This window comes from Polypterus senegalus, chromosome 17 (genome assembly GCF_016835505.1).
Source record: "Polypterus senegalus isolate Bchr_013 chromosome 17, ASM1683550v1, whole genome shotgun sequence".
Lineage (NCBI taxonomy): Eukaryota > Metazoa > Chordata > Cladistia > Polypteriformes > Polypteridae > Polypterus > Polypterus senegalus.
The window spans coordinates 59,328,240-59,353,247 of NC_053170.1; the positions used below are offsets into that span (position 1 = coordinate 59,328,240).

Below are 25,008 nucleotides of genomic sequence, written 5' to 3' on the forward strand. Positions count from 1 at the left end.
ATGAAAAACTGAGCACACTGTGGAAACCCACCAGGAAAACATGCAAACTCCAGGCAGGGATCACAAGGGATGCGACTCCCTGCGAGACAGCAGCGCTACCGCTCTGCCACTATGCCACCCCATATGTGTAACTATTAGCAGTATTCATTATTTAAACAAAGTTAACAATCTGTAAAATGTAACATACATATTTTAATGCATTTCATCATGAAAGTGATATCAACTACAAATCTAAGAATTCTACATGTGCAGAAAGCTGGAATATTATAAATTTAATATGTTCTGTGTGATGATGCTGCTTGCCGCTGCTGCCAGGTCAAGAGGAAGCCCCAGAAGCATGTAGCAATTTAACAACTGGGAAGGTTTTAAGATGACGCTTACGACAGCCTACTTTAATGATAAAGTAAGCTATGGGATTAAAGAGGAAATTTCGAGTTTAAAGTTGAAATTTCCACTTTAATCACAAAATAGACATTTTCATTATGTCCTTATTTTTTTTTCTCTGTGGCTCAAATACGCTGCCGTACATTCTTATGGTATTGTAAAGGTGCAAGAAAAAAAAAAAAAGACAGCACAGAAGATGGTACCCCCACAGTGCCAGCAACCCCGGATGACACATTTGTATTCTGCCGTACGAAACGTTAATATTTCTTGCCCTAAACAGAAATCTTTTTTTTCTTGTTTTCCCAGTGCTCGTGTACAAGATGTTACAAGAAGAGCACCAACAGTCTTCAAGAGGCAAAAAAACAGGGCAGTGGGGACCATCATAATTCAAGTCAGGGTAAACGACATGCGATACTAACAGTCAGAGATTCTTAAGGCGAATTTCAAAGCACTTATTAATGCCACGAAGGAGAGGACCCTGGCTGCGAGGATCTTCACTTCAGGTCCCATACCTCTGGCTAGAAGATCGAATGAATACTGCAGTTGTCTGCTGGCATTAAACAATTGGCTGAAAGGCTTCTATGAGGGACAAAATATTGGGTTTGTGGACAATTGGGATATTTCCTGGGGGAGCCAACATTTCTTCACACAAGATGGTCTGTATCCCTAAATAGAACCTTAAATACAAAGAAGACTGTTTAATTTATATTAGGTAGAATGCCCAGAGGGGACTGGGCGGTCTCATGGTCTGGAATCCCTGCAGATTTTATTTTTTCCTCCAGCTGTCTGGAGTTTTTTGTTTTTCTGTCCTCCCTGGCCATCGGACCTTACTCTTATTCTACAGGTGCCGGTCATAAAATTAGAATATCATGACAAAGTTGATTTATTTCAGTAATTCCATTCAAAAAAGTGAAACTTGTATATTAGATTCATTCATTACACACAGACTGATGTATTTCAAATGTTTTATTTCTTTTAATTTTGATGATTATAACTGACAACTAATGAAAGTCCCAAATTCAGTATCTCGGAAAATTAGAATATTGTGAAAAGGTTCAATATTGAAGACACCTGGTGCCACACTCTAATCAGCTAATTAACTCAAAACACCTGCAAAAGCCTTCAAAATTGTCCCTCAGTCTAGTTCTGTAGGTTACACAATCACGGGGAAGACTGCTGACTTGACAGTTGTCCAAAAGACGACCATTGACACCTTGCGCAAGGAGGGAAAGACACAAAAGGTCATTGCTAAAAGAAGCTGGCTGTTCACAGAGCTCTGTGTACAAGCACATTAATACGGAGGCGAAGTGAAGGACAAGATGTGGTAGAAAAAAGTGTACAAGCAATAGGGATAACCGCACCCTGGAGAGGATTGTGACACAAATCCATTCAAAATTGTGGGGGAGATTCACAAAGAGTGGACTGCAGCTGGAGTCAGTGCTTCAAGAACCACCACGCACAGACGTATACTAGACATGAGTTTTAGCTGTCACATTCCTTGTGTCAAGCCACTCTTGAAAAAGAGACAGCGTCAGAAGCGTCTCGACTGGACTGCTGCTGAGTGGTCCAAAGTTATGTTCTCTGATGAAAGTAAATTTTGCATTTCCTTTGGAAATCAAGGTCCCAGAGTCTGGAGGAAGAGAGGAGAGGCACAGAATCCGCGTTGCTTGAGGTCCAGTGTAAAGTTTCCACAGTCAGTGATGGTTTGGGGTGGTTCAAGGTACCGTGATATCTTGATTGGCCAGCAAACTCGCCTGACCTTAACCCCATAGATTTTCTGTATTGTGAAGAGGAAGATGCAACACGCCAGACCCAACAATTCAGAAGAGCTGAAGGCCACTATCAGAGCAACATGGGCTCTCATAACACCTGAGCAGTGCCACAGACTGATCGACTCCATGCCACGCAGCATTGCTGCAGTAATCCAGGCCAAAGGAGCCCCAACTAAATATTCAGTGCTGTACATGCTCATACTTTTCATGTTCATACCTTTCAGTTGGCCAACATTTCCAAAAATCCTTTTTTTGCATTGGTCTTAATTGATATTCTTATTTTCCGAGATACTGAATTTGGGACTTTCATTAGTTGTCAGTTATTATCATCAAAATTAAAAGAAATAAACATTTGAAATACATCAGTCTGTGTGTAATGAATGAATCTAATATACAAGTTTCACTTTTTGAATGGAATTACATAAATAAATCAACTTTGTCATGATATTCTAATTTTATGACTGACACCTGTATGTTAATTAATGTTGACTTATTTTTCTTACTGTGTCTTTTATTTTTATATTCTTCACTATTAAAGCACTTTGAGCTACATTTTTTGTATGAAAATGTGTTATATAAATAAATGTTGTTGTTGTTATCCTAATAGATTCAGTACCCAGGTCCTCTCCAAAAACATCTATAAGGTAATTTGTCACTCTTGACTATGTAATTTTAACCTAAATCCTTTCCATAATGCTTTGCTAGGATATGATAACTCTGTAGCAAACTCTTCCTCAAATGTGCACTGCATTAATACTATAACAACAGACCTCAGTCTAAGTAAAAGATCCATACAACATGGCATAAATGTGAATAATTTAATTACCATTTTACCTCTAGATGTGTACTGTATTAAAACTATAACAGATTATAAATTAAATAAAACATCTGCACAAAGTGAAATTAATATAAATAACTTAACCACCATTTCCAACAGCTGTAATGCTCCGCCAGTTCAGCTCTGCTCTTCTGAGACCTTAAATATGGCCTTATTAAATGTTAGAACATAAACCAACAAGATATTTTTCATCAAAATTTCATATTTTTTCATTAGTGATAGAAAAATTGATTTTCTTACGTGAAACGTGGCTTAGCTCTGATGGTAAGGCTGTTTTTAATGAAATCTGAATCTCTGAATTACATCTTTTTACTCATGTGGTTTGCTAAGGCAAGAAAGGCAGCAGTTTAGATAATATTCCTTCGAGTGTAAACATGTCGGTTTTGGTACATTCGTGTCCTTTCATTATCTTGTCGTTGTTATTCAAGGAGTTTCTTAGTCTCTAGTATTGTCTGTGTACAGACCTCCGAAATATAATGTGTCTTTTTTCGAGAAATTCTCAGTATTAGCTAGTTATTATAATTGACACTATGACAGGTTCCTAATTGTTGGTGATTTTAATTTTCATATCAATAATCAGTGAGACCTGAAAGCAAAAAAATTCATGATCCTCCTGAACTCTTAATCTGAGCCAGCACATTAGTCAGCCAAAACACAATTTGGGGGAGGGGTTCGGGGAAAGTTGAATTTAGTGATTACTAAAGGATTAAAAGTTGATGTGAGGCCGATCATGGATATTAGTTTATCAGATCATTTTCTCTTAACATTTCAAGTAGAAATACTGATAACTGCAATTAATGAGAAGCGTATTGTTAAAAACACACTTCTTTGATTCATATGCAGCTTCAAATTTAAGCAACCAGTCCATTTGTAGTGCTTATTACAATAGTGATAATAAGGTAAATAAAGTGAGAGCTGCCACTGACACAGTCGCTCCTGAAAAGACAGTTAAATAATCCTCCAGCACTGTTATACCAAGGAAGACACAAACAGCGTCTTATTTAAAGAAAACATGAAGGAGAGATGAGCATACAGTAAATTGAGAAAAACTAAATTGATAGTTCACTATGAAATATTGAAGACTAAAATAACAGAATACAACAACATAGTCAGTCTTAAGATGCAGTGCTACTTCTCTAAAATTCTAAATAATAATGCTGGTAATCTGCAAGTTTTATTCTCTACTATTGATCGTTTGCTAAACCCAGGTCACTCAATGGAATATCTCCAAAAAACTTCCAGTGAAACTTGTGAGGCTTTTGCTATATATTTTAATCACAAAATTAATGATATTAGAAATAATATAGTACATCTCCCACAATACTGATCCTATTAAACCCCGGTATTCCATTTAAAGCAAATTAAATTCTTTCACCTACATAGACTTACCTGATCTATATAGAATACTTTCTCAACTAAAACCCTCCACCTACATTCTTGACATAATACCAACAAGCTTTTTCAAAGAAAATTCTACAAAAGGCAGTCATTATGCAGCTAAATGATCACTTGAATAAACATGGTATTCTTGATAAGTTTCAGTAAGGTTTTAGAAGAAATCACAGTACAGAAACTGCACTGGTTAAAGTAGCCTATAGCTGCACTTTATGTAACTGATCTTTTCCTAAATAAGGAGTGGCATTGCAAATGTACTTTGTCAGCATGCCTATGTCAATCAAACACAGGAGGCTCTGCAGTCTAGTTTGACTTTATGCTGTAGGAAGATAAGCAAATAAATATAGGCAAACAATATTAGATGTGGTGTTTATCACTAAAACATAATATGACAGTTATAATTTGTTACTAACCATCATCTATTCTGTTTCTCTTCTTAGTAATCAAATGTACTCAGTTGTGTCAGCATCGCACCCTAACCCGATTTCTTTTTCTTCGGTTATATTCATGAATAAAGACACATTTGTTTTGTTATACTTGTACATTTTGTGAAAGTGTTTATTTGATATTTGGACTTCAGTCTTCACACATTATACACTTCATGTCAAAATTTTGTCATCAGTATTATAACATGAAAAAGTTTCTGTTTTAGCTATGTGTTCAGTATTTCTTCCCTTACATTTCCCGTCATCCTATATTTACCCAGATCGTTGTAGACACGGAACACATATGAAATGCATGTGTTCCAAATAATATATTATTACCCTATACAACTCCAGACACCTCACACCCAGATAAACAGACTTGAGCTAGAAGAACATTTTTGTCCAACGAGCTGTGGCAGTTGTGGGGATGGGATAGCAGGCTGCTTGCTGCTTATGCTAATTGACAAATTTGCAATACAAAAGATGCTGAGGGAGTTGAAGGAATTTAAGGTGGGCCAGAACTACAAATGTTTTCGTAGGTTTCAGAGATTCTAGTGTTAACTTGCTTAATATGCCTCAAGTACAACTGTATGATCAAACTTAGAAAAATGAAATAAGATTTATAAGCCTTAAATAGAGCTTTTCTTAAACAATAACTTTTTTTACTATATTGATTTTTTCTCTATTTCTGTGTGAACTGTCTGTGGAATTATTCAATCACGCTTTACACTGGTGCTGGAATCACCCAATGAAGGAAACTAAAAGCTTAAGAACTGTGGTGATTTTGGGAAAACGCAGCTACATCAATATTCTGTTTGCCTAATTATTATCAGATTCCTAAAGGTGGTCCAAAGCGTGTACGTTCTCCCTCCAACTCTACCTTAACTATTTATCTCTGGCAAGTGAAGCGATTCTTACAGTCGACAGGAAAGCTCAAGCTACACATACTGTGGAATGCAAAATATAGTAATTTTTGTCTTGGGGCTGAAGGCATAGCTTAGTCCTGAGGTATACAATGACGATGCAGGGAACTCCCTGGCACACATGGAAGAGGTTGTCAGTTATCCAAGTTCTCGTTGCAGTTTGCAGTATTATTGTGTACTATTGTTGTAGAATATGGTAAATTTTCTTGCTTTTCTTTAGCATGACACGAGACTTCAGCTGCACACCTCACATGCAGGTCCCCTTTGCTGTCACTTAACGCTTAACTTCAGTCAAGTGTGAGTTTTCCATTTAGAGATAATTAAGTCTTTCTTGAGACTACCTTGACAGCGAACAATAAAGTTATTATTTACACAAAACCTTTTATATTATAATACATCTAAAAAGTGATGTCACTTAGTCATGCAGGAAATCAATTTTTTATGATGAATATACCCTACCAAGCAAGAGTCTGGCCATAGATGAGTTCAAGGACATTCCTAGCAATGTCAAACACTGGCTTTCTTTGACGCCCCAGAACCCTCTGGGAAAATATCCTGTTATGAGACAAGAAAAGTTCATTAAATTAAAAAGACGAATATGATAAACACTGACATCCAAAATATAAACATATATTTCAATTGAAAGTTTTGTCATCACAGTTCACTAGATCAATTTTAAGTAAAATCACCTTTACTGTTATTCCAATTTGCTCACAGCTGGGATACATTCATATGGAATCCTATTTTATTTCATTTGGTTATTTAATTAGCTTACAAAAACATATACATTTACCTCCACACAAATTCACCAAATATTGTGTCCAGGATGGTAAAAATAAAATCCATTAGCAAGAATCGATATAGTTCTTGCCCTACAAAAGTCTCCCAGCACTGAAAACAAGACAGAACATATGTTTAAGTTTCTTCATAAAAAAGTAAAGAAGAAAATAAAACTAGTTTCTCACCTCAGTCCATATTAAACAGCAAGATAAAATAAAAAATTTGACTCACCAATGGCTTTAGGATGTTGTGTCCACTGACTGTAGTTCCCAGCCAGTGATAACAGAGAATTCCTAAAATGAATAGCTTAAGCAGCAAATTCCTAAAGGTAATGTAAGAAAATAAAACATGAGAATACACCATTCCGTTCCATTTAATATACTGTATACACTGTAGGTTGTCAGTTCCAATACATCTAGGATAGTGGACAGTCATTCCTAGTCCCGGAGAGCTCCAATGGTTGCATGATTTTACTTGAATACATTTCTAAATTAGAAACCAATTCTTTTAGCTTATGAAACACACCACTCTATTTTTATATTATATTCACAGTTGTGTATGTGTTATTCACCTGTATCAATACATTCAATGAATTGTGTATTATATTATTATGAGGGGAAAAAAAATCAACAAAACAGACAGAGGAGGATCATAATCCCTAAGTTTCTAAATTTTATACCTCTGGTTTCTTCATCAACATATTAATTAAAAGCAAATATTAAACACACATATAAAAATGAAAAATAATGTCCAGTTATTAGCTGATATATATGGTTCACAGTTAACTATCTTGTAGAGAATAAAAACACCTAGGTTTTTGAAAACTAGTGAATTGAAATGAAGCAGAAAGTGCAGAAAAGAAAAAATGAAAAAGGACAAGGAGGGGATAAAAAAGGAACATTTTAGAGGCTGGAATTTTTGAAAGCCTGACCCATGAAATATATCACTCAGTGTGTGAATATCTTTACTAGAACAGGGTTGGAACATAATAGGACAACTTCAACTGTGCGGGGCCAGGTTGTGGAAAACAGGGGACATACACCAAGATATGTCTTCATCCTACACCCTATACAAGTGAATAAAGGAAACAGCTTAATACCGGAGAAGGGGAAGGTGAGAAGAGAACCTGAGGATACCCTATTGGACTCCAACAGTAACCATGAGGGAATGTCAGCAATAGAGGGAGTATCCACTGCATTACTGGACACAGTACAAAAAACCAATGGTAAATGTAAGATCCAGCAGTGAAACACCACCCCCACATTTACCTCTAATCAGTGTAAAAGGTCTAATGGTACGTCTTTTTTTTTTTGTTCCTCAGAAGAGCAGATAGATGTGACTTTAAATGAATTCACTACTTTAGAGGGGAGGGAGTGTAAGCATTGCACTAACAAAATTGAGGCAGTAGACTATATTTATTTTTAATAATAGCCAATCCAGATATGAAAGATAAAGGCAAAGATGACAATGAAGTCAAAGACTCTCACCTTAGAGTTTGGCAATAATTCTCAGTAATGGTAACTTGGCAGTGAAGGGAAAATGTTAATGCCTAGGTATTTAACACTAGAATTCCTGAAGCCTACAAAAAAAATCGTAATTCTGGGCCACCTTAAATTTCCTCACACCTCATCAGCAGTGTCTTTACTTTATAAATGTGTCAATCAGCACAAGGTGTGAGGTGCCTGGAGTTGTATAGGGTAAATAATATATTGCGATTTAGAAAACATTCATTTCATGTGTGTTCTGTGTCAGTAACAATCTGGGTAAATAGGTTCAATTTACATGCTGCTTTTAATATGTAAAAACCAAAACCCAAATATTAATTGCATGGCTGGTGTAGAGGTAAGAACGGCTGCGGGTCCGATCCTGGATCTTCCCCACATTTACCATTATGAGTAGTGAGGTATTGTTATTATTACTATCTATACTAATAAAAGGCAAAGCCCTCCCTCACTCACTCACTCACTCATCACTAATTCTCCAACTTCCCGTGTGGGTGGAAGGCTGAAATTTGGCAGGTTCATTCCTTACAGCTTCCTTACAAAAGTTGGGCAGGTTTTATATCGCAATTCTACGCGTAATGGTCATAACTGGAAGCTGTTTTTCCCATTTACTGTAATGGAGATGAGCTTGAACGCCGTGGGGGCGGAGTTTCGTGTGACATCATCACGCCTTCACGTAATCACGCAGTACATAGAAAACCAGGAAGACCTCAAAAAAGCGCTGAAGAAAACATGCATTATATAATTTAGAAGGCAGCGAAACAATAAGAAGCGAAGCGAAAGTGACATATACAACCATATTCATGAGTTCTGCTACTGAAACAAAGCACGATGTAAACCTACACTTTAAATTAAGTTCATAGACAGGCTGCGCTGGCGTTTGTAATTTAGTGCCTGCCCATATAAGGCCGTCCGTCAGCGGCAATCCAATAGCAAACTCTCACTAAATATTCACGGGTTAAGGACTGTGCTTATGCAGAGGAAGATGAGATGGTCAGGGTGGTGTTTGACACAAACTCAGCTAAACTGCGAGAGAAAGTTTTAAGTGCCAGGACTAAGGTAACATTAAATACAGCCATGGACATAGCACGAGATGGCACCAGCACAGCTGGGAACTTCGATGCATGTACACCGAGCGGCTCACGGAACTGACGAGTGCACAGATAAAAGCAACAGTTCCAAAGAGCTGAACAAAACCGAATTACACAATTGAAAAGGCAGCAAAAATATGAAGCGCCTGATACATACAAGCATATTCATAAATCCAGCTACTGTGGAAACAAAGCACACGGTGGAAAAGTCAATGTCCCGCTAAAGGAAGACAGTGTAAAAAACCCGTGCATGCAGTGTGTCAGGTCTCAGATAAAGAAGACGAGCTGTTTATTGATGCAGTAAGAAACGAATCGATGAATGAAACCTGTCATCTTTACAACGATTGACAAACACGGAATGTAACTTGAACACAACACATCCTACAAATACAACCTGATTGAAAGAAATAATGATAATCAAATCCTTGATGACAGCAACACTCAGTAACACTCACAAAACAAATACTGTATATTGACAGTCATGTTACGCTATTTTTAAAATGTTCCCTTTTTTTTCTAGCTTTTTAACACACTACTTCTCCGCTGCGATACACGGGTATATATATATATATATGTATATATATATCCCGATCTACATACTCGAATAATGGATACTTTATTCGCCATCAATGATTGTTTTGGTAAAGCCATACTCAGTGTATTCATTAGATGAACGGTAAAAAAGTAAGAGCGAGGGGAGGATGACTTATTGAGGCATGCAGGCTGTAGTGCGCGTCAACTCTATCTGAATTGCGCGATCACATTTAAAAAAATATATATTTTCAAGTTCTATTTAGTCCATATGTGTCAAACTCAAGGGTCGGGCCACATCCGCCCGCGTAATTATATCCGCCCGCGAGATCATTTTATATACTGTATTATTGTTATTAATGGCCCGGTATATGAAGCGCTGGTAACACAATAAACTACAGATCCCATAATGCAGCGCTTCAGCTGCCTTGCCAACACTTACGCGTTAATCAAGTCTAGCTTATGATGCTGCAAGTTATTGCGGCTAGCTCACACGATGCTGAAGAGAAAAGTTGATTCTGAAAATAGAGCCTTTAAAACCGATGGGAGGCTGAGTATATGTTTACTGAACCCGTGTGTCTCATTTGTGGAGCTAATGTGGCTGTAATTACAGAATTTAATCTAAGACGGCACTATGAGACAAAACATCAGGGTAACCTGAATGCAATGCAGAAGATACAGAAAGCAGAAGAATTAAATAAGAATCTGACACTTCAGCGGACGTTTTACCGTGCACAATCACAAAGTGATTTCAAGTGAAGCTGCTTTTATGGGAGACACAAATGCACCAGTGCAATTTGCCCCACTTTCCCTGTTGCCAAGTAATGTTAAACCAAGTCGTCACTACGGTGTTCCCAAATACGCACTTTGCTGATAAACTGAGCGCACTGAGTTTGCACGGCGCTTTGGTGACTTTGAAGAACAAAAAAAGTCCGTCTACATGCGGCTCGAACCTTGTGCATGTTTGGTAGCACATATCTGTGTGAGAAGCTCTTCTCAGTGATAAAGACTAACAAAACAGCACACAGGAGTCGCCTCACTGATGAGCACCTGCAATCCATCCTGAGAATCTCCACAACACAGAACCTCACACCAAACATAAACGAACTTGTTGCTAAAAAAAGATGCCAGGCGTCCAGCTCTAAAATGACATATGAGCAAAGACAACTGAATGATTTGATTTGTTATTGCTGAAAGGAACACATTTTATTTATATTTCCAGGTTTTGTTATGCAGCATGTTCATATTTGAATTTGTATAATTTTGACAGGATATATTTTTATGGAGAGCAAAATCTTTTGGGATATTTAAAATCTAAGTTTATTTTTATATAAAATTACATAAGAGTAAAGAAATGTGAATGTTTGTTCTTTTAACGTTTACTTTATTTCTAACTTGTATAATTTAGACAGTATATATTTTTATGGAGAGCAAAATATTATAAGTTGTTTAAGGTTTGAGTTGATTTATTCACGAATAATATTCCTGTCTGTTTTACCATTCCTACCAAAGATATTTCTGTCGACTAAATAAAAATTCCTTCTATTTAAAATTTAAATAGAACTTGAACAAATACGATAGTTCATAATATCCACGCAGACTTGCACGTAAGAGTGGGAGTTATAACAAGCAGCGTATTGCACTGATACGAAATAGCTGTGTGTGTATATATGTAGATATGTATGTATATGTATATATATGTTTATATATGTGTGTGTGTATGTATATATATATGTATTTGTGTGTATATATGTGTGTGTGTGTATGTATATATATATGTATTTGTGTGTATATATGTGTGTGTATGTATGTATGTGTGTATGTATATGTATGTGTGTGTGTATATATATGTGTATATGTATAGATATGTATATATATATGTTTATGTGTATGTGTGTAAATATATATATATATATATATATATATATATATATATATGACAGCAACACTCATCACTCACAACAGTGACAAAACAATTACATTGACAATCATGTTACGTTATTTTCAAAATGTTTCCTTTTCGTTTTCATTGCTTCTTTAACACACTACTCCGCTGCGAAGCGCGGGTATTTTGCTAGTTATATAATAAAAAACATACATCTGCTTTGACTCTGTAACAGTCGGTGAAAGGTTTTGCTATTTGTAAAAGATATTGCAGAAAGGATATAAGAAGACACACAAACGCTGTCTTCTTGGTATCTTGTTACTTGAATTTTTTAATTTCAGTATTATTCTTGAATAAAAGCACAGTTGTTTCGTATTATACCTTTGCGAAAGTGTTTATTTTGTATTCCAGTAACCACTTGAATGATATCAATTCTGTCACGCACACACATTTCCATGCATGAAAACACAATTATCTGAAAACACTATGTCATTTGAACATGATTTGTCATTTGAACACTGGGCAAGATATTAAAAAAAAATCTCCACATTATGGTGCATGTACTGGGAACGCAGACAGACTTCTTTTTGGGCGTATACACCATCAGCATGGCACTGCCAGATCTAAACACTAGCATGGAGAATTGCAAGCAAACTGAAGTAACTTTAGCTGCAGGTGGAAGTTCTCATCCCACTTTATGGTGCCAAGCAGAGTTGGGTTGCAGTGCAGCAGTCTATTAGTGAGCAAAAGCAACGTGAAGAAGTTGTTAGTTCTTATTGTTCTGTCTTTGTCCAAAAGCAGCTTTATGACCACAGTCTCAGATAGTCCTTCTCCCTTGGGACGACTGAGATCTTCTCCTAAATAAGGAGTAGCATTGTACATACACATGCAAATCCGTCACACATTCTGCATGGGTGTCTTTGATGTCAAAGCACAAATGCCGCATGATAGTCTGATAGAGGTCACGGGGCACTGTATCTTTGATTGCTGGTACAACAAATAATTCTGAGCAGGTATCAACTACAGCACCAACTGTGGTCATCACTGCTCTTGTGAAAAGAATGGATATAAACTCAGAGAGGGAGAGACAAGTTTGTTGCACCACATGAACCTCACAGACAGAATAAAACTGAATAATAATAATAAAAAAATCACTAACTTTTACAAGCATCCAAAATTTACATTGGATGTTACAGACTCAAATAGCAGTTCTTACCGCTGCAAGAACACATATCAGCTTTCTGTCAATTGATATTTGTGCTTGAGTTTTTAACTCATTTACAGCAACATGTAAATTGAATGATTTTTTATTTCAAGCACATGTGCTTATTTGATATTTGCACTAAAGTCTTCACACATCATACACTTCTCGTCATTATTACTATAACATGAAAAAAGTTTCTGTTTTAGGTATGTGTTCTGCATTTCTTGCCTCACATTTCCTGTCATCCTACATTTACATAGATCGTTGTAGATGTGGAACACAAATAATGATATACAGTGCATCCGGAAAGTATTCACAGCACATCACTTTTTCCACATTTTGTTATGTTGCAGCCTTATTCCAAATTGGATTAAATTCATTTTTTTCCTCAGAATTCTACACACAACACCCCATAATGACAACATGAAAAAAGTTTACTTGAGGTTTTTGCAAATTTATTAATAATAAAAAAACGGAGAAATCACATGTACATACAGTAAGTGTTCACAGCCTTTGTTCAATACATTGTCGATGCACCTTTGGCAGCAATTACAGCCTCAAGTCTTTTTCAATATGATGCCACAAGCTTGGCACACCTATCCTTGGCCAGTTTCGCCCACTCCTTTTAGCAATACCTCTCCAGCTCCATCAGGTTGGATGGGAAGTGTCGGTGCACAGCCATTTTAAGATCTCTCCAGAGATGTTCAATCAGATTCAAGTCTGGGCTCTGGCTAGGCCACTCAAGAACATCCACAGAGTTGTCCTGAAGCCACCCCTTTGATATCTTGGCTGTGTGCTTAGGGTCGTTGTCCTGCTGAAAAATGAACCGTCACCCCAGTCTGAGGTCAAGAGCGCTCTGGAGCAGGTTTTCATCCAGGATGTCTCTGTACATTGCTGCAGTCATCTTTCCCTTTATCCTGACTAGTCTCCCAGTTCCTGCCACTGAAAAACATCCCCACAGCATGATGCTGCCACCACCATGCTTCACTGTAGGGATGGTATCGGCCTGGTGATGAGCGGTGCCTTGTTTCCTTCAAACGTGACGCCTGGCATTCACACCAAAGAGTTCAATTTTTTGTTTCTCATGGTCTGAGAGTCCTTCAGGTGCCTTTTGGCAAACTCCAGGCGGGCTGCCATGTGCCTTTTACTAAGGAGTGGCTTCCGTCTGGCCACTCTACCCATACAGGCCTGATTGGTGGATTGCTGCAGAGATGGTTGTCCTTCTGGAAGGTTCTCCTCTCTCCACAGAGGACCTCTGGAGCTCTGACAGAGTGACCATCGGGTTCTTGGTCACCTCCCTGACTACAGCCCTTCTCCCCCGATCGCTCAGTTTAGATGGCCGGCCAGCTCTAGGAAGAGTCCCGGGGGTTTCGAACTTCCTCCACTTACGAATGATGGAGGCCACTGTGCTCATTGGGACCTTAAAAGCAGCAGAAATGTTTCTGCAACCTTCCCCAGATTTGTGCCTCGAGACAATCCTGTCTTGGAGGTCTACAGACAATTCCTTTGACTTCATGCTTGGTTTGTGCTCTGACATGAACTGTCAACTGTGGGACCTTATATAGACAGGTGTGTGCCTTTCCAAATCAGGTCCAATCAATTGAATTTACCACAGGTGGACTCCAATTAAGCTGCAGAAACATCTCAAGGATGATCAGGGGAAACAGGATGTACCTGAGCTCAATTTTGAGCTTCATGGAAAAGGCTGTGAATACTTATGTTCATGTGCCTTCTCAATGTTTTTATTTTTTAATAAATTTGCAAAAATCTCAAGTAAACGTTTTTCACATTGTCATTATGGGGTGTTGTGTGTAGAATTCTGAGGAAAAAAATGAATTTAATCTATTTTGGAATAAGGCTGTAACATAAGAAAATGTGGAAAAAGTGATGCACTGTGAATACTTTCTGGATGCACTGTATAGATAGATAGGAAGGAAAGACACTATATGATTGGCAGACAGGGAAGCTGCTATATAATAATAAAATTACTGTTGTTACTATATAGATAGACAGGGAGTTCAGGCAGGCAGAGCGGCGAAGGTTAAAAAGAAAAAAAATTAACATTTTCTATCCAGTGGGGAATTGACCTCAGGTCTCTGAGGAACGTAAAGTCTGCTGTGCTCTGAATCTCAGAAACTATTGTATCGCTCTTGAACCTTTTGTGAAACACACATTTTATAGTTTTTGCCTACATTTTGTAACATTTATTACTAAAATATAAAAATGTTTCTGTTTTAACAATGTGTTTACACAGATTACTGTAGAAACGGAACACACATGAAATGTGTGTGTTCCAAATAACAATCTATTATTTCCACTCTAAAACTCCACTTCACACCCAGATAATCAATCAAGGCATGGGCTGGGAGAAGTCTGTGCACATTCTAAGTCAGTGGAGAGATGGAATAGCCGGCTGCTTGCAGATTGTCTTTATCAGCACATTTAGATGACAAAAGACACTGGCGGAGAGGTGAGACAGTTTTAAGGTGGGCCGGATCTACAAGTTTTTTCGTAGACTCTGGTAATTCTAGTGTTAAGGAATGTGGCATTACTTACCTGAAAATGGCAATGTATGTAGCCATGCTGGGTAACTCATACTGCTCCATCCATGCCACAGCATTGTACAGGCAAGGCATGAGCAAGTTAAAGGCAGACACCACAACTGGTAGAGCGAGCAGGCTTGCCTCTTTTATTTGGGTGGTTTGCTGCACATTCTTGGACAGATTCTGCAAATTAGACAAAATGTAGAAAAATGTGATCAGATGCCTGTTGTTTAAAACAAGTTTTTTTTTGTCTTTACTTGCTTGGAACATTTTTTTTCTACCACCATAAATATTTGAACAGTCTTACAAATAAGATGTTACATTTTACTCTTATTGCATTCATGCTAATAATTTATTCCATTGAAAAAATAAAGTAGCATATAAATGTGACATTTAAATTCTGAATTTTGACATAATGCGAGTGTGAAAAAAATAACATTTATAGTATATCACTCCATATTAACATTGGCCACCCTTGCTTTCTCTTCTCTTTACTTCCATTTCCTCTTTTGCTCACATATTCATGGTCTCTGCTCATCACATTTTTATACCACTTCAGTCTACTTTACTGTACTTTCTTAGACATCTCTCCCATTTTTGTTGTACAACCGGGTGTCTCATTTCTTATTCACACATCTATCTCAACATTCTCATTTCTGCCACATCCAACTACTTCTGCTATGTTCACTTTACTGCCCACATCACAGCTCTATAACAGCATCACCTAGGGTGCAAATTTATGCTGACACTGCTAGTTAGGGCCAGACTGGGAGGGGGTGGGGGGGATCAGGATTGAAGGTAGAGTGTGAACGAAACTGAGATAATAAAACTGAAATAAATAAACTTTTATAAGTACAATAAATTTACACCCGATCTGATGTTGATTGTTTTTAAATAATAGTGCATTAGTGCGATGATGTTTTCTGATTGGTACTATTCAGGTCATAAAATTATTTCTTCAAAATGCACATATACAGTAATCCCTCCTCGATCGCGGGGGTTGCGTTCCAGAACCCCCCGCGATAGGTGAAAATCCGCGAAGTAGAAACCATATGTTTGTATGGTTATTTTTATATATTTTAAGCCCTTATAAACTCTCTCACATTGTTAACATTATTAGAGCCCTCTAGACATGAAATAACACCCTTTAGTCAAAAGTTTAAACTGTGCTCCATGACAAGACAGAGATGACAGTTCTTTCTCACAATTAAAAGAATGCAAACGTATCTTCTCTTCAAACGAGCACCGTCAGGAGCAGAGAATGTCAGAGAGATAGAGAGAGCGTGACAGAAAAACAAACAATCAAAAAATCAATACGTGCTGTTGGGCTTTTAAGTATGAGCACCGCAATAAAGCAGCCGCAAACAAGGGAGCAATGTGAAGGTAGTCTTTCAGCATTTTTTAGAGCAGCCTCCGTATCTTCTAAACAAACAGCTTCTGTGCAAACAGCCCCTCTGCTCACACCCTCTCCGTCAGGAGCAGAGAACGTCACAGAGACAGCGCACGAGATTAAAGCAAACAATCAAAAAATCAATACGTGCTTTTGGGCCACCACGATAAAGCGGCATTTCTTAGAGAAGCGTCCATATCTTCTAGGCAAACAGCCCCTCTGCTCACACCCCCTCCGTCAGGCGCAGAGAATGTCAGAGAAAGACCGAGAAAAGCAAACAATCCGCTCGGGGAAGCACATCGTATATCATTGAGGAGTTTTAGTTAATATGTAATACATGCTCTGATTGGGTAGCTTCTAAGCCATCCGCCAATAGCGTCCCTTGTATGAAATCAACTGGGCAAACAAACTGAGGAAGCATGTACTTTAAATTAAAAGACCCATTGTCCGCAGAAATCTGCGAACCAGCGAAAAATCCGTAATATATATTTAGATATGCTTACATTTAAAATCCGCGATGCAGTGAAGCCGCGAAAGTCGAAGCGCGATATAGCGAGGGATCACTGTATTTGTCTTATTTGTCGTTGACATCAGGGACCAGAAGGCATGAGCTTATTCAGTGTGAGCAGGAACACACAGGTGGCCAGTTGCTGTGTGCTACAACATATATGACCTGGCGGTGATGAACTCACATGTACTGTACAAGGCATGCACGGGGTTCACTGAGAAAAGAAGAGTGTTCTTTGCTCACCTTGAAGAGGAACTTCATTGTCGCTTCTTACAAGAAAAGGCTATGTAAAAAGAAAATGAGGATGCAACATCAACAAGCTTCTGTTCCAAGACTGCTGCTTCTCCCAGGAAAGCAAACTCAGTCAGTGTCAGATGCCCCTTCAACGTAATAGGAACCATAGCATAGACAGAAGTGTATACATTGCAACAGGCACACATGTCGTAAATGTAGGAAGGATGGTCCTTGAATTTGACGAAGGCACATAGCGCGGAACTGACCTCTCTGTACTATTCTTTCCTCTGCATGTCCTGGAGTACAAAAGAAACACCACCATGCACCAAAATGTGGAGTGTGGGCAAAATTGGGGAAAAACAAAAAATCACGGTCACTGATCACAACCGCAAGAAGGTATGCAAATGAATATGAACAATATGAATGTTGCATCAGTGCCCCAATGTTTTCTGAAATGCACTATACAGGTCATAAAATGAATAATTCCAAATATCATATACACCTATGTCTCTGTTTTTTTTGGTCAGTGCGGCTTTGACATCATGGACCATAAGGTGCATACTAATTCAGCGTGAGCAGGAACACTCAATAAAACTGAATAAAAAAAAAATCAAGTAACAATGAGATACCAGGAAGGCATGATACACCAGCATTTGTGTGTTAGCTGTTATCCCTCCAGATCTGAGAATTTCCAGTTCCATTGTCTCAAAACACCACTCACATCCACAGTTATTCCCAGTTTCAAATAAAAACTAACAGCGTCAGATCTGGGGTGGTGGTGGGGGTTGTATAGTGACTGAGAGAAAAAAAGTGAAAAAAAAATAAACATTAACTTTTACAAGTACTATAAATTTACACTGGATGTTATAGATGGCTCACTACTCAAAACAGTAAATTTGCGAGGCAGCCAGACTCAAACCGGTGGCTTTTTGATTATAAGTCAGCAGTTCTTACCGCTGCACCATGGAAGCTGTTGTATTATACTCTAAACCTTTTGTGAAAATGTTTATTTGATATTTGGACTTCAGACTTCACACATTATACAGTTCACGTCTACATTTTGTCATTTACTACTAAAACATGAAAAACAGTTTCTATTTTAACAATGTGTTTACATAGATTGTTGTAGACACAGAACACACATGAAATGCATGTGTTCCAAAAAACAACATATTATTTACCCTCTAAAACTCAAGCACTTCACTCCAGGATAATCAAGGCTTGAGCTGGGAGAACTTTTTGCCCTTTCTGTGGCAGTAGGTGGGGGGATGGGATAGCAAGCTGCTTTTGTTGATCAACACATTTACAAGACAAAAGACACTGACGGAGAGGTGCGAATGGATTTAAGGTGGGCCGGAATTCCGAGTTTTTTGTAGGCTTTGGTAATTCTAGTGTTAAGAAGTATTAAAAGTAGTAATACTTCAAGTTGACCTTTATCAGAAACATACTGTGTCAGAAGGCTAATTTGTGTGATTTCTTGCACGTCACATGCTAAAGAAAATACAGATGCTGATTTTATGTCATTAATCTGTTGATCTGTCATATTCTTGTCCATCTTAACGATTCTCTTGTGAACAGTTTTTGTGGCTACTGGAGTGTCTTTAATTTTAATAATATCTTCTTTATTCTTGAATTCAAAGTAGAGATGTTCGGCCAAATGTAAAAAGCCCTTTTTTTATGTATTCCTCATCTGTGAAAAGTTTTCCATGCTTTGCAGTCTCAGGAGAAACCGCAAAACCAGCTGCAGTCATATTACTTGAAAATTGTGTCCAGCTACTGAGTATCAATATTGATTGTTACATTTTTGCTTTAATTCTGTCACCGCTTTTTCCTTTCTTCTCCGAAAGAATTTTTTTTTTTTGCAAATACGTCGTGCTTTAGTAAAAAGTGACATTAGAGATTTGATTTTTTGTTATTAGATAATTTATTATTGCAAATTAGACATGTTGAAAGCATAATTTTCTTCCAATTCGCCTTTAAATTCATGGTTTTCATCTTCTATTTTTCACTGTTTTTTTCTTATTTGCCATATTGCAGTCTGGAGTCTCAGTTTAAAATCACACACTTAACAGCGCAAAGGTAACTAATATTACAACATTTTTCAATTCTATAGCGATAGTCTTTACCTTCACCCCTCCCTTTCTAATGTTCGCTTGGCTTTACAGTCGTCTGCCCTTCAATTGTCACTAATGTAACTGTGCTGAATGAGCAGTGCAAAATGTACTCACCACTGCAAACTCAGCAGACTATAATATCTAAATAGGAGAAATAGGAAGGTGTGGTGGTGACTTGCCACAAAATGTATATGAAAAATTTAAGAATCAGAATAAATGTTGAAGCATACATCCAATCTCAAGTCCTAAAGAAAACTCTGAAGAGCATATCATTTGACAGAAGGCATAATCTCAGGTGGTCCTTGCACAAAATGGACAGCCCGATTCACATATAGCTAAAGAAATAAATAAATAAAAAATAATAATATTAACCAATAAATAATTTCTCTCTCTTTACGAAAGTATTGTCCAATAATATGTTAAGAAATGAAAATGTGAATGCATCTATCATTCTGACAACAGATGCAGAAACATGGTCAAAAAGCCACAGGTTGCCGACACCCCTGGTGCAGACCATCAGAACTGTGACTGTCTGTCTTTGCCTTTTATAACCAACACTGGATACAACCGCAGATATGCCTTTGAGAAACTATACTCAATGAGTGGAGTTTGTGTTCCTTATTTACAATGTTAACTAGCCATGTCTCTAATACAATGGGCATTATATTTTGATTTTTTTAACCACGTTTAGCACAGTTTGAATGTTCATGTATGGTCTTGAGTCTACTCAAGGGCTCATTTTTATTTTACTTACTTGGCTGATGCCTTTATCCAAAGTGAACATTTGAGATACGATTGGTTACACTTCTTTAGTTTTTTCCAGTTGGAGCACAGGTACCATAGATCTCGTTATATAAGCCGAGAATTTCGTCCTAGATTTTTGGCTTGGAGTTTGGGGGTTGGTTTATACAACGAGTATCGTTTCAGATTCAAGATTTCCAGCTCAATGCCGGTTTTGCCGATGAATACGGAAGTAAATAATGACGAAACCACAGAGCCATCTTTCAGATGAAGAAGTAACTTTGCATGCCGGTACTTTAAATTAAATAAAGAATTTATTCAAAAAAGTGTTTTAGTTGTTGATTTTATTAATAAAATTTATAATAAATTATCGGGAAGTTTAAAATGACATTTTTTGTTTTGATTTACGACCAACATTTTGCATTACGAAACGGAGGCGGTCACGTGTATCCGCTTGCGCGATTGTAAACAAACAACCGAGAGCGTTAGTAGCATCAGTCGGAGCCCAGATACATATGTTTGTGGATGTAATTTCCGTCATTGCAGTGATTTACCTATATATATAATTCATTAAGACCATGCAAGCAAGACACATAATTGCAAAGGAAGGAAGAGAAGGTAAAAGAAAGCAATTGCAATCGAAACGAAGATGGACATGTGTGGAAATATCTCCTCCCTTCCTGCAGCCCAAAGATGTCAAATTAAATGGTGAGTACAGTATGAAATTGTTTCTAGAATAGAATGCCCTTTATTGTCACTATACGCATCTACAATGAGATTAAAAGTAGCTCCTTCAGTGCACAAAAAAGTTTTGTATAGGCTTATATGGTTGTTTTTTAGCTTTAGCATAACGCCGGATCTGCGGCCCCGCTTCTGCTTTCTTTCCCTCCTCCGTCTGTGTTGTCTCCTAGACCCGACAACAATCCACGGAGAGCCCGCTGGTCTCGCTATGTTGTCTGGGATGATGTGCGTGTGATGAAAAACACTCGAAACAGATGTCTGGCTTTGGACACCAATGTCTATAAGGTTCTGAATGGTGTAGCGGATGTTCGCCGAACCGATCGGGCACAAACAAGGACAAAAAAAAGTACAAAAACAACAAAAAAGTGCACTGAAAAGGAGAGCCCTGAGCGCTGCGACCATGCGCTGCCATGCTCCTAGCTTAATCGAAGTAGGCTAGGCACTTTTTATAACTTTTTAGTTAGTACATTAGAAAAATTATTGGTGTTTTGGTAAATTATGCACATTATATTATATATCAAAAATGCCAGCAGTCTCAAATTCTCGCCGATAAACATTATAAATATACCCGAAGAGACACTTTTAAGGAAATTTTGAAAATTTTGCTTGGAGAAGGGGATCGGCTTAAATACCGGTCATCGGCAAATACATGTAATTTAGTAGGTAGAGAAGGGGTTCGGCTAATATACTGGGTCGGCCTGTATTCTGGGATCTACGGTAGGTGAAGTGATTTGCTGATAGTAACAAAGTGTTAGTAGTGAGATTTCAGAGTTTAGGGTGACAATATAGTTCCTCTGTTGAGCTGATCAGCAAAGGCCTTAAGAACTGGAGGACTGACTCCATCTGGTCCCACAGCTTTTCCCATGTATAGCTTCCTTAGTTGTCTCCTTAACTGGTCTTCAGCTATGGACAGTCCACACTGATGGTCAGAAGTAGACTTGTCACTGGCCTTTTCAGATGATGTAGTAGGAAGATGTTCATGTAGTAGGGATGGTTTGGTGAAACTGGTCATTGGAAGAAGGTGGAAGTGGGAGAGAAAATCTATTAAAATACACTTCAGGATGTCAACCTTGTCCACAAACTCTTCTAGCACCTGAGTCCTGGACTGTTCCAAGTCCAGTAATTATACCCAGTCCATTCCAGACATCCTTCATGTTATTCTAAGCGAGTTTGTTTTCTATTTTAGCTTTGTAAGCTTCCTTTCCTTCATTCAGCTTTTTCTTTAGCACACACTGTACATCCTTCAGATCCTCTTTGTCACCAATGCTCTCCTTTCTCATTCATGAGACCTTTTAGCTCCTTAGTAATCCAAGGTTTGCTGTTTGGAAAGCAAAGCACCATTTTTCTGGGTACCACTGAGCTGACACAGTAGTTAAAATGGTCTGTGATGCAGTGAAATCACATTCAACTGTTTTTTTTTTTTTTAAAGTACCTCCATTATTAAAGTGAACAATATTGTTCCTTTTCTGTAACAAAATATTAAAAACATAAATACCAATACATTTACTATATTTTTGTCTGACAGCTTTATCCAAGGTGACTTACAACATCTGAGATACAACTGGTTCTATTTCTTTTGTTTTTCCAATTGTAACATAGACAGGTGAAGTGAACTGCTCATGGTCACACAGTGTCAGTAGCAGGATTTGAACTCAACAACCTCAGGGTTTGAAGTTCAAAGTTTTAATCATTAAACCACACTGGCAAAACTATACCACACTACCTCAGTAGTAACAACAGCTTTAAAATGCTGGTAAACCCATCAAGAGGTTACCCAACTATCATTTAAGCAAACTAGTACCGGAATTCATAAATATCAAAATACAATACAGTGATCCCTCGCTATATCGCGCTTCGACTTTCCCGGCTTCATTCTATCGCAGATTTTAAATGTAAGCATGTCTAAATATATATCACAGATTTTTCGCTGGTTCACGGATTTCTGCGGACAATGGGTCTTTTAATTTATGGTACACGCTTCCTCAGTTTGTTTGCCCAGTTGATTTCATACAAGGGACGCTATTGGCGGATGGCTGAGAAGCTACCCAATCAGAGCACGTATTACATATTAAATAAAACTCCTCAATGATATATGATATGCTTCCTGCGCGGTGCTTTGCACATTTCAAAGCTCTAATAGCCCGTATTGATTTTTGATTATTTGCTTTTCTCTGCGCCTGACGGAGGGGGTGTGAGCAGAGGGGCTGTTTGTACAGAGGCTGTTTGCTTAGAAGATACGGACGCTCCTCTAAAAAATGCTGAAAAGACTACCTTCACATTGATCCCTTCATTGCGGCGGCTTTATCGCCGGTGCTTCATTTACTTAAAAGCACAACGGCCCTATTGATTTTGTTTACTTTTCTCTCTCTCTGATATTCTCTGCTCCTGACGGCACTCCTTTGAAGAGGAAGATATGTTTGCATTCTTTTAATTGTGAGAAAGAACTCCATCTCTGTCTTGTCATGGACCACAGTTTAAACTTTTGACTAAAGGGTGTTATTTCATGTCTAGAGGGCTCTAATAATGTTTAAAAACATATTTAGAAAGTTGTAAACAGGTTTTCTATGCTCTAACTGCGAAAATATTTATAAATAAAGATTTATAAATAAAGAATCCTACTTAGTGGAAATTCATTTATCTGTCTGGAGCGGATTAACCGCGATAAACAAGGGTTTACTGTATAACTGTGCAGAGAATATTTATAAACAGTGTGGGAGAGTTTCTAAGGGCTTAAAATATATAAAAATAACCATACAAACATATGGTTTCTAATTCGCGGATTGTCACCTATTGCCGGGTTCTGGAATACAACCCCCGCAGTCGAGGAGGGATTACTGTACAGTTCTTAGATTTTAATGTGTGATGGACATGGGGATCCCCCCAGTGCAACAACAACTGGGGGGAAATAATATACTCTTGAGGTGATTTCAGCATAGGATGTATAAAGCATGATGCGAACATGGACTACCTAATTTATCTTACCACGTGCATGTTACAAATTTATTCCCCAACATATTCGCTCTGATAACTGAACAATACACATTACAAATCACATAAATTCAAACACTATTATATCTGTACTGTTGAATTAGTGAATTCCAAGATAACTCAGGACTTTTTAATATAAACAAACTCTTTAGATAGGTTTTTGTAATGGCATGCTTTTAAAATCTGATTTGTCAGATAATCATTCTGTTAGGTTAGTAAGATTTGCTATTGTAAAATGTACATTTGCCTCATTAGCTGGTTAAAAACAAACTTAAGTTTAACAATTGAGTAAAACTGATTGAATGTTCAAATGACACAAAATCCAGGAACTTTCATTTAACAAATCTGTCCCTCCTTTTATTATTTCTTTTTTATAGGTTTAAGTTTTTTTATTTAGTAATGTTTACAAAACACAACATAATTTACCTTCTCAGCTGCAATTAAATAACAGACAAAAATATAACATATGGAGACAAAGAGGTAAAAAGTTGACTTCACTTAAAAAAAAATTGTTAACCGTTTTCAACAATTTGACGGTATATTTTTATGAAAAACTCTACATCTGAGAATATCTATCTATACATTTGATGTTCCTTGTTAAAAAGCCACATGGCACTAAGAAAAAGAGGAATTTCTGGAGTGATTTGTGTGAATCTTTAAAGCAACTATCCTTCCTGATTTACTGAAGGAAATTTCTGCATGTAACGGGTGCTTGTCATGTGGAGAGATGATTTTCAGTCTCTTCAACATTGACCTTTGACACACACTTACCAAATTATCTACATTTAACTGCATGTTTTATAACAATCAGGAGTTTTTTTAATTTTGATTTGTCAGACTATTAAACCAGGCAGTGAAGCTGAAATTTTAACAGACTCGATTACACTAGATTAAAGGAAAACATGAGGTCCCTGTTCACTTTAAATAGTCTGAATTTACAAAGGCTACTCTGAAATTATGAAGGAGAAAGCACTGATTGCATTTAAAATACATATTTTTGTGTTAATATTCCAATTTAG

At 37.5% G+C, this 25,008-nt stretch overlaps 1 protein-coding gene across 2 annotated transcripts in view; it reads right to left on the bottom strand.

Moving 5' to 3' along the window:
• The window catches only part of tmc6b (transmembrane channel-like 6b), a 139,758-nt gene that overhangs the window by 46,845 nt on the left and 67,905 nt on the right, over positions 1-25,008 (bottom strand). For both annotated transcript variants that reach the window (XM_039739535.1, XM_039739536.1), the window contains exons 12-15: positions 15,287-15,456; positions 6,749-6,839; positions 6,531-6,628; positions 6,197-6,292 (exon numbers count right to left, since the gene is read on the bottom strand). In XM_039739535.1, coding sequence (XP_039595469.1) covers positions 6,197-6,292; positions 6,531-6,628; positions 6,749-6,839; positions 15,287-15,456 — 455 coding nt within the window. The remainder of the gene's footprint in view (positions 1-6,196; positions 6,293-6,530; positions 6,629-6,748; positions 6,840-15,286; positions 15,457-25,008) is intronic.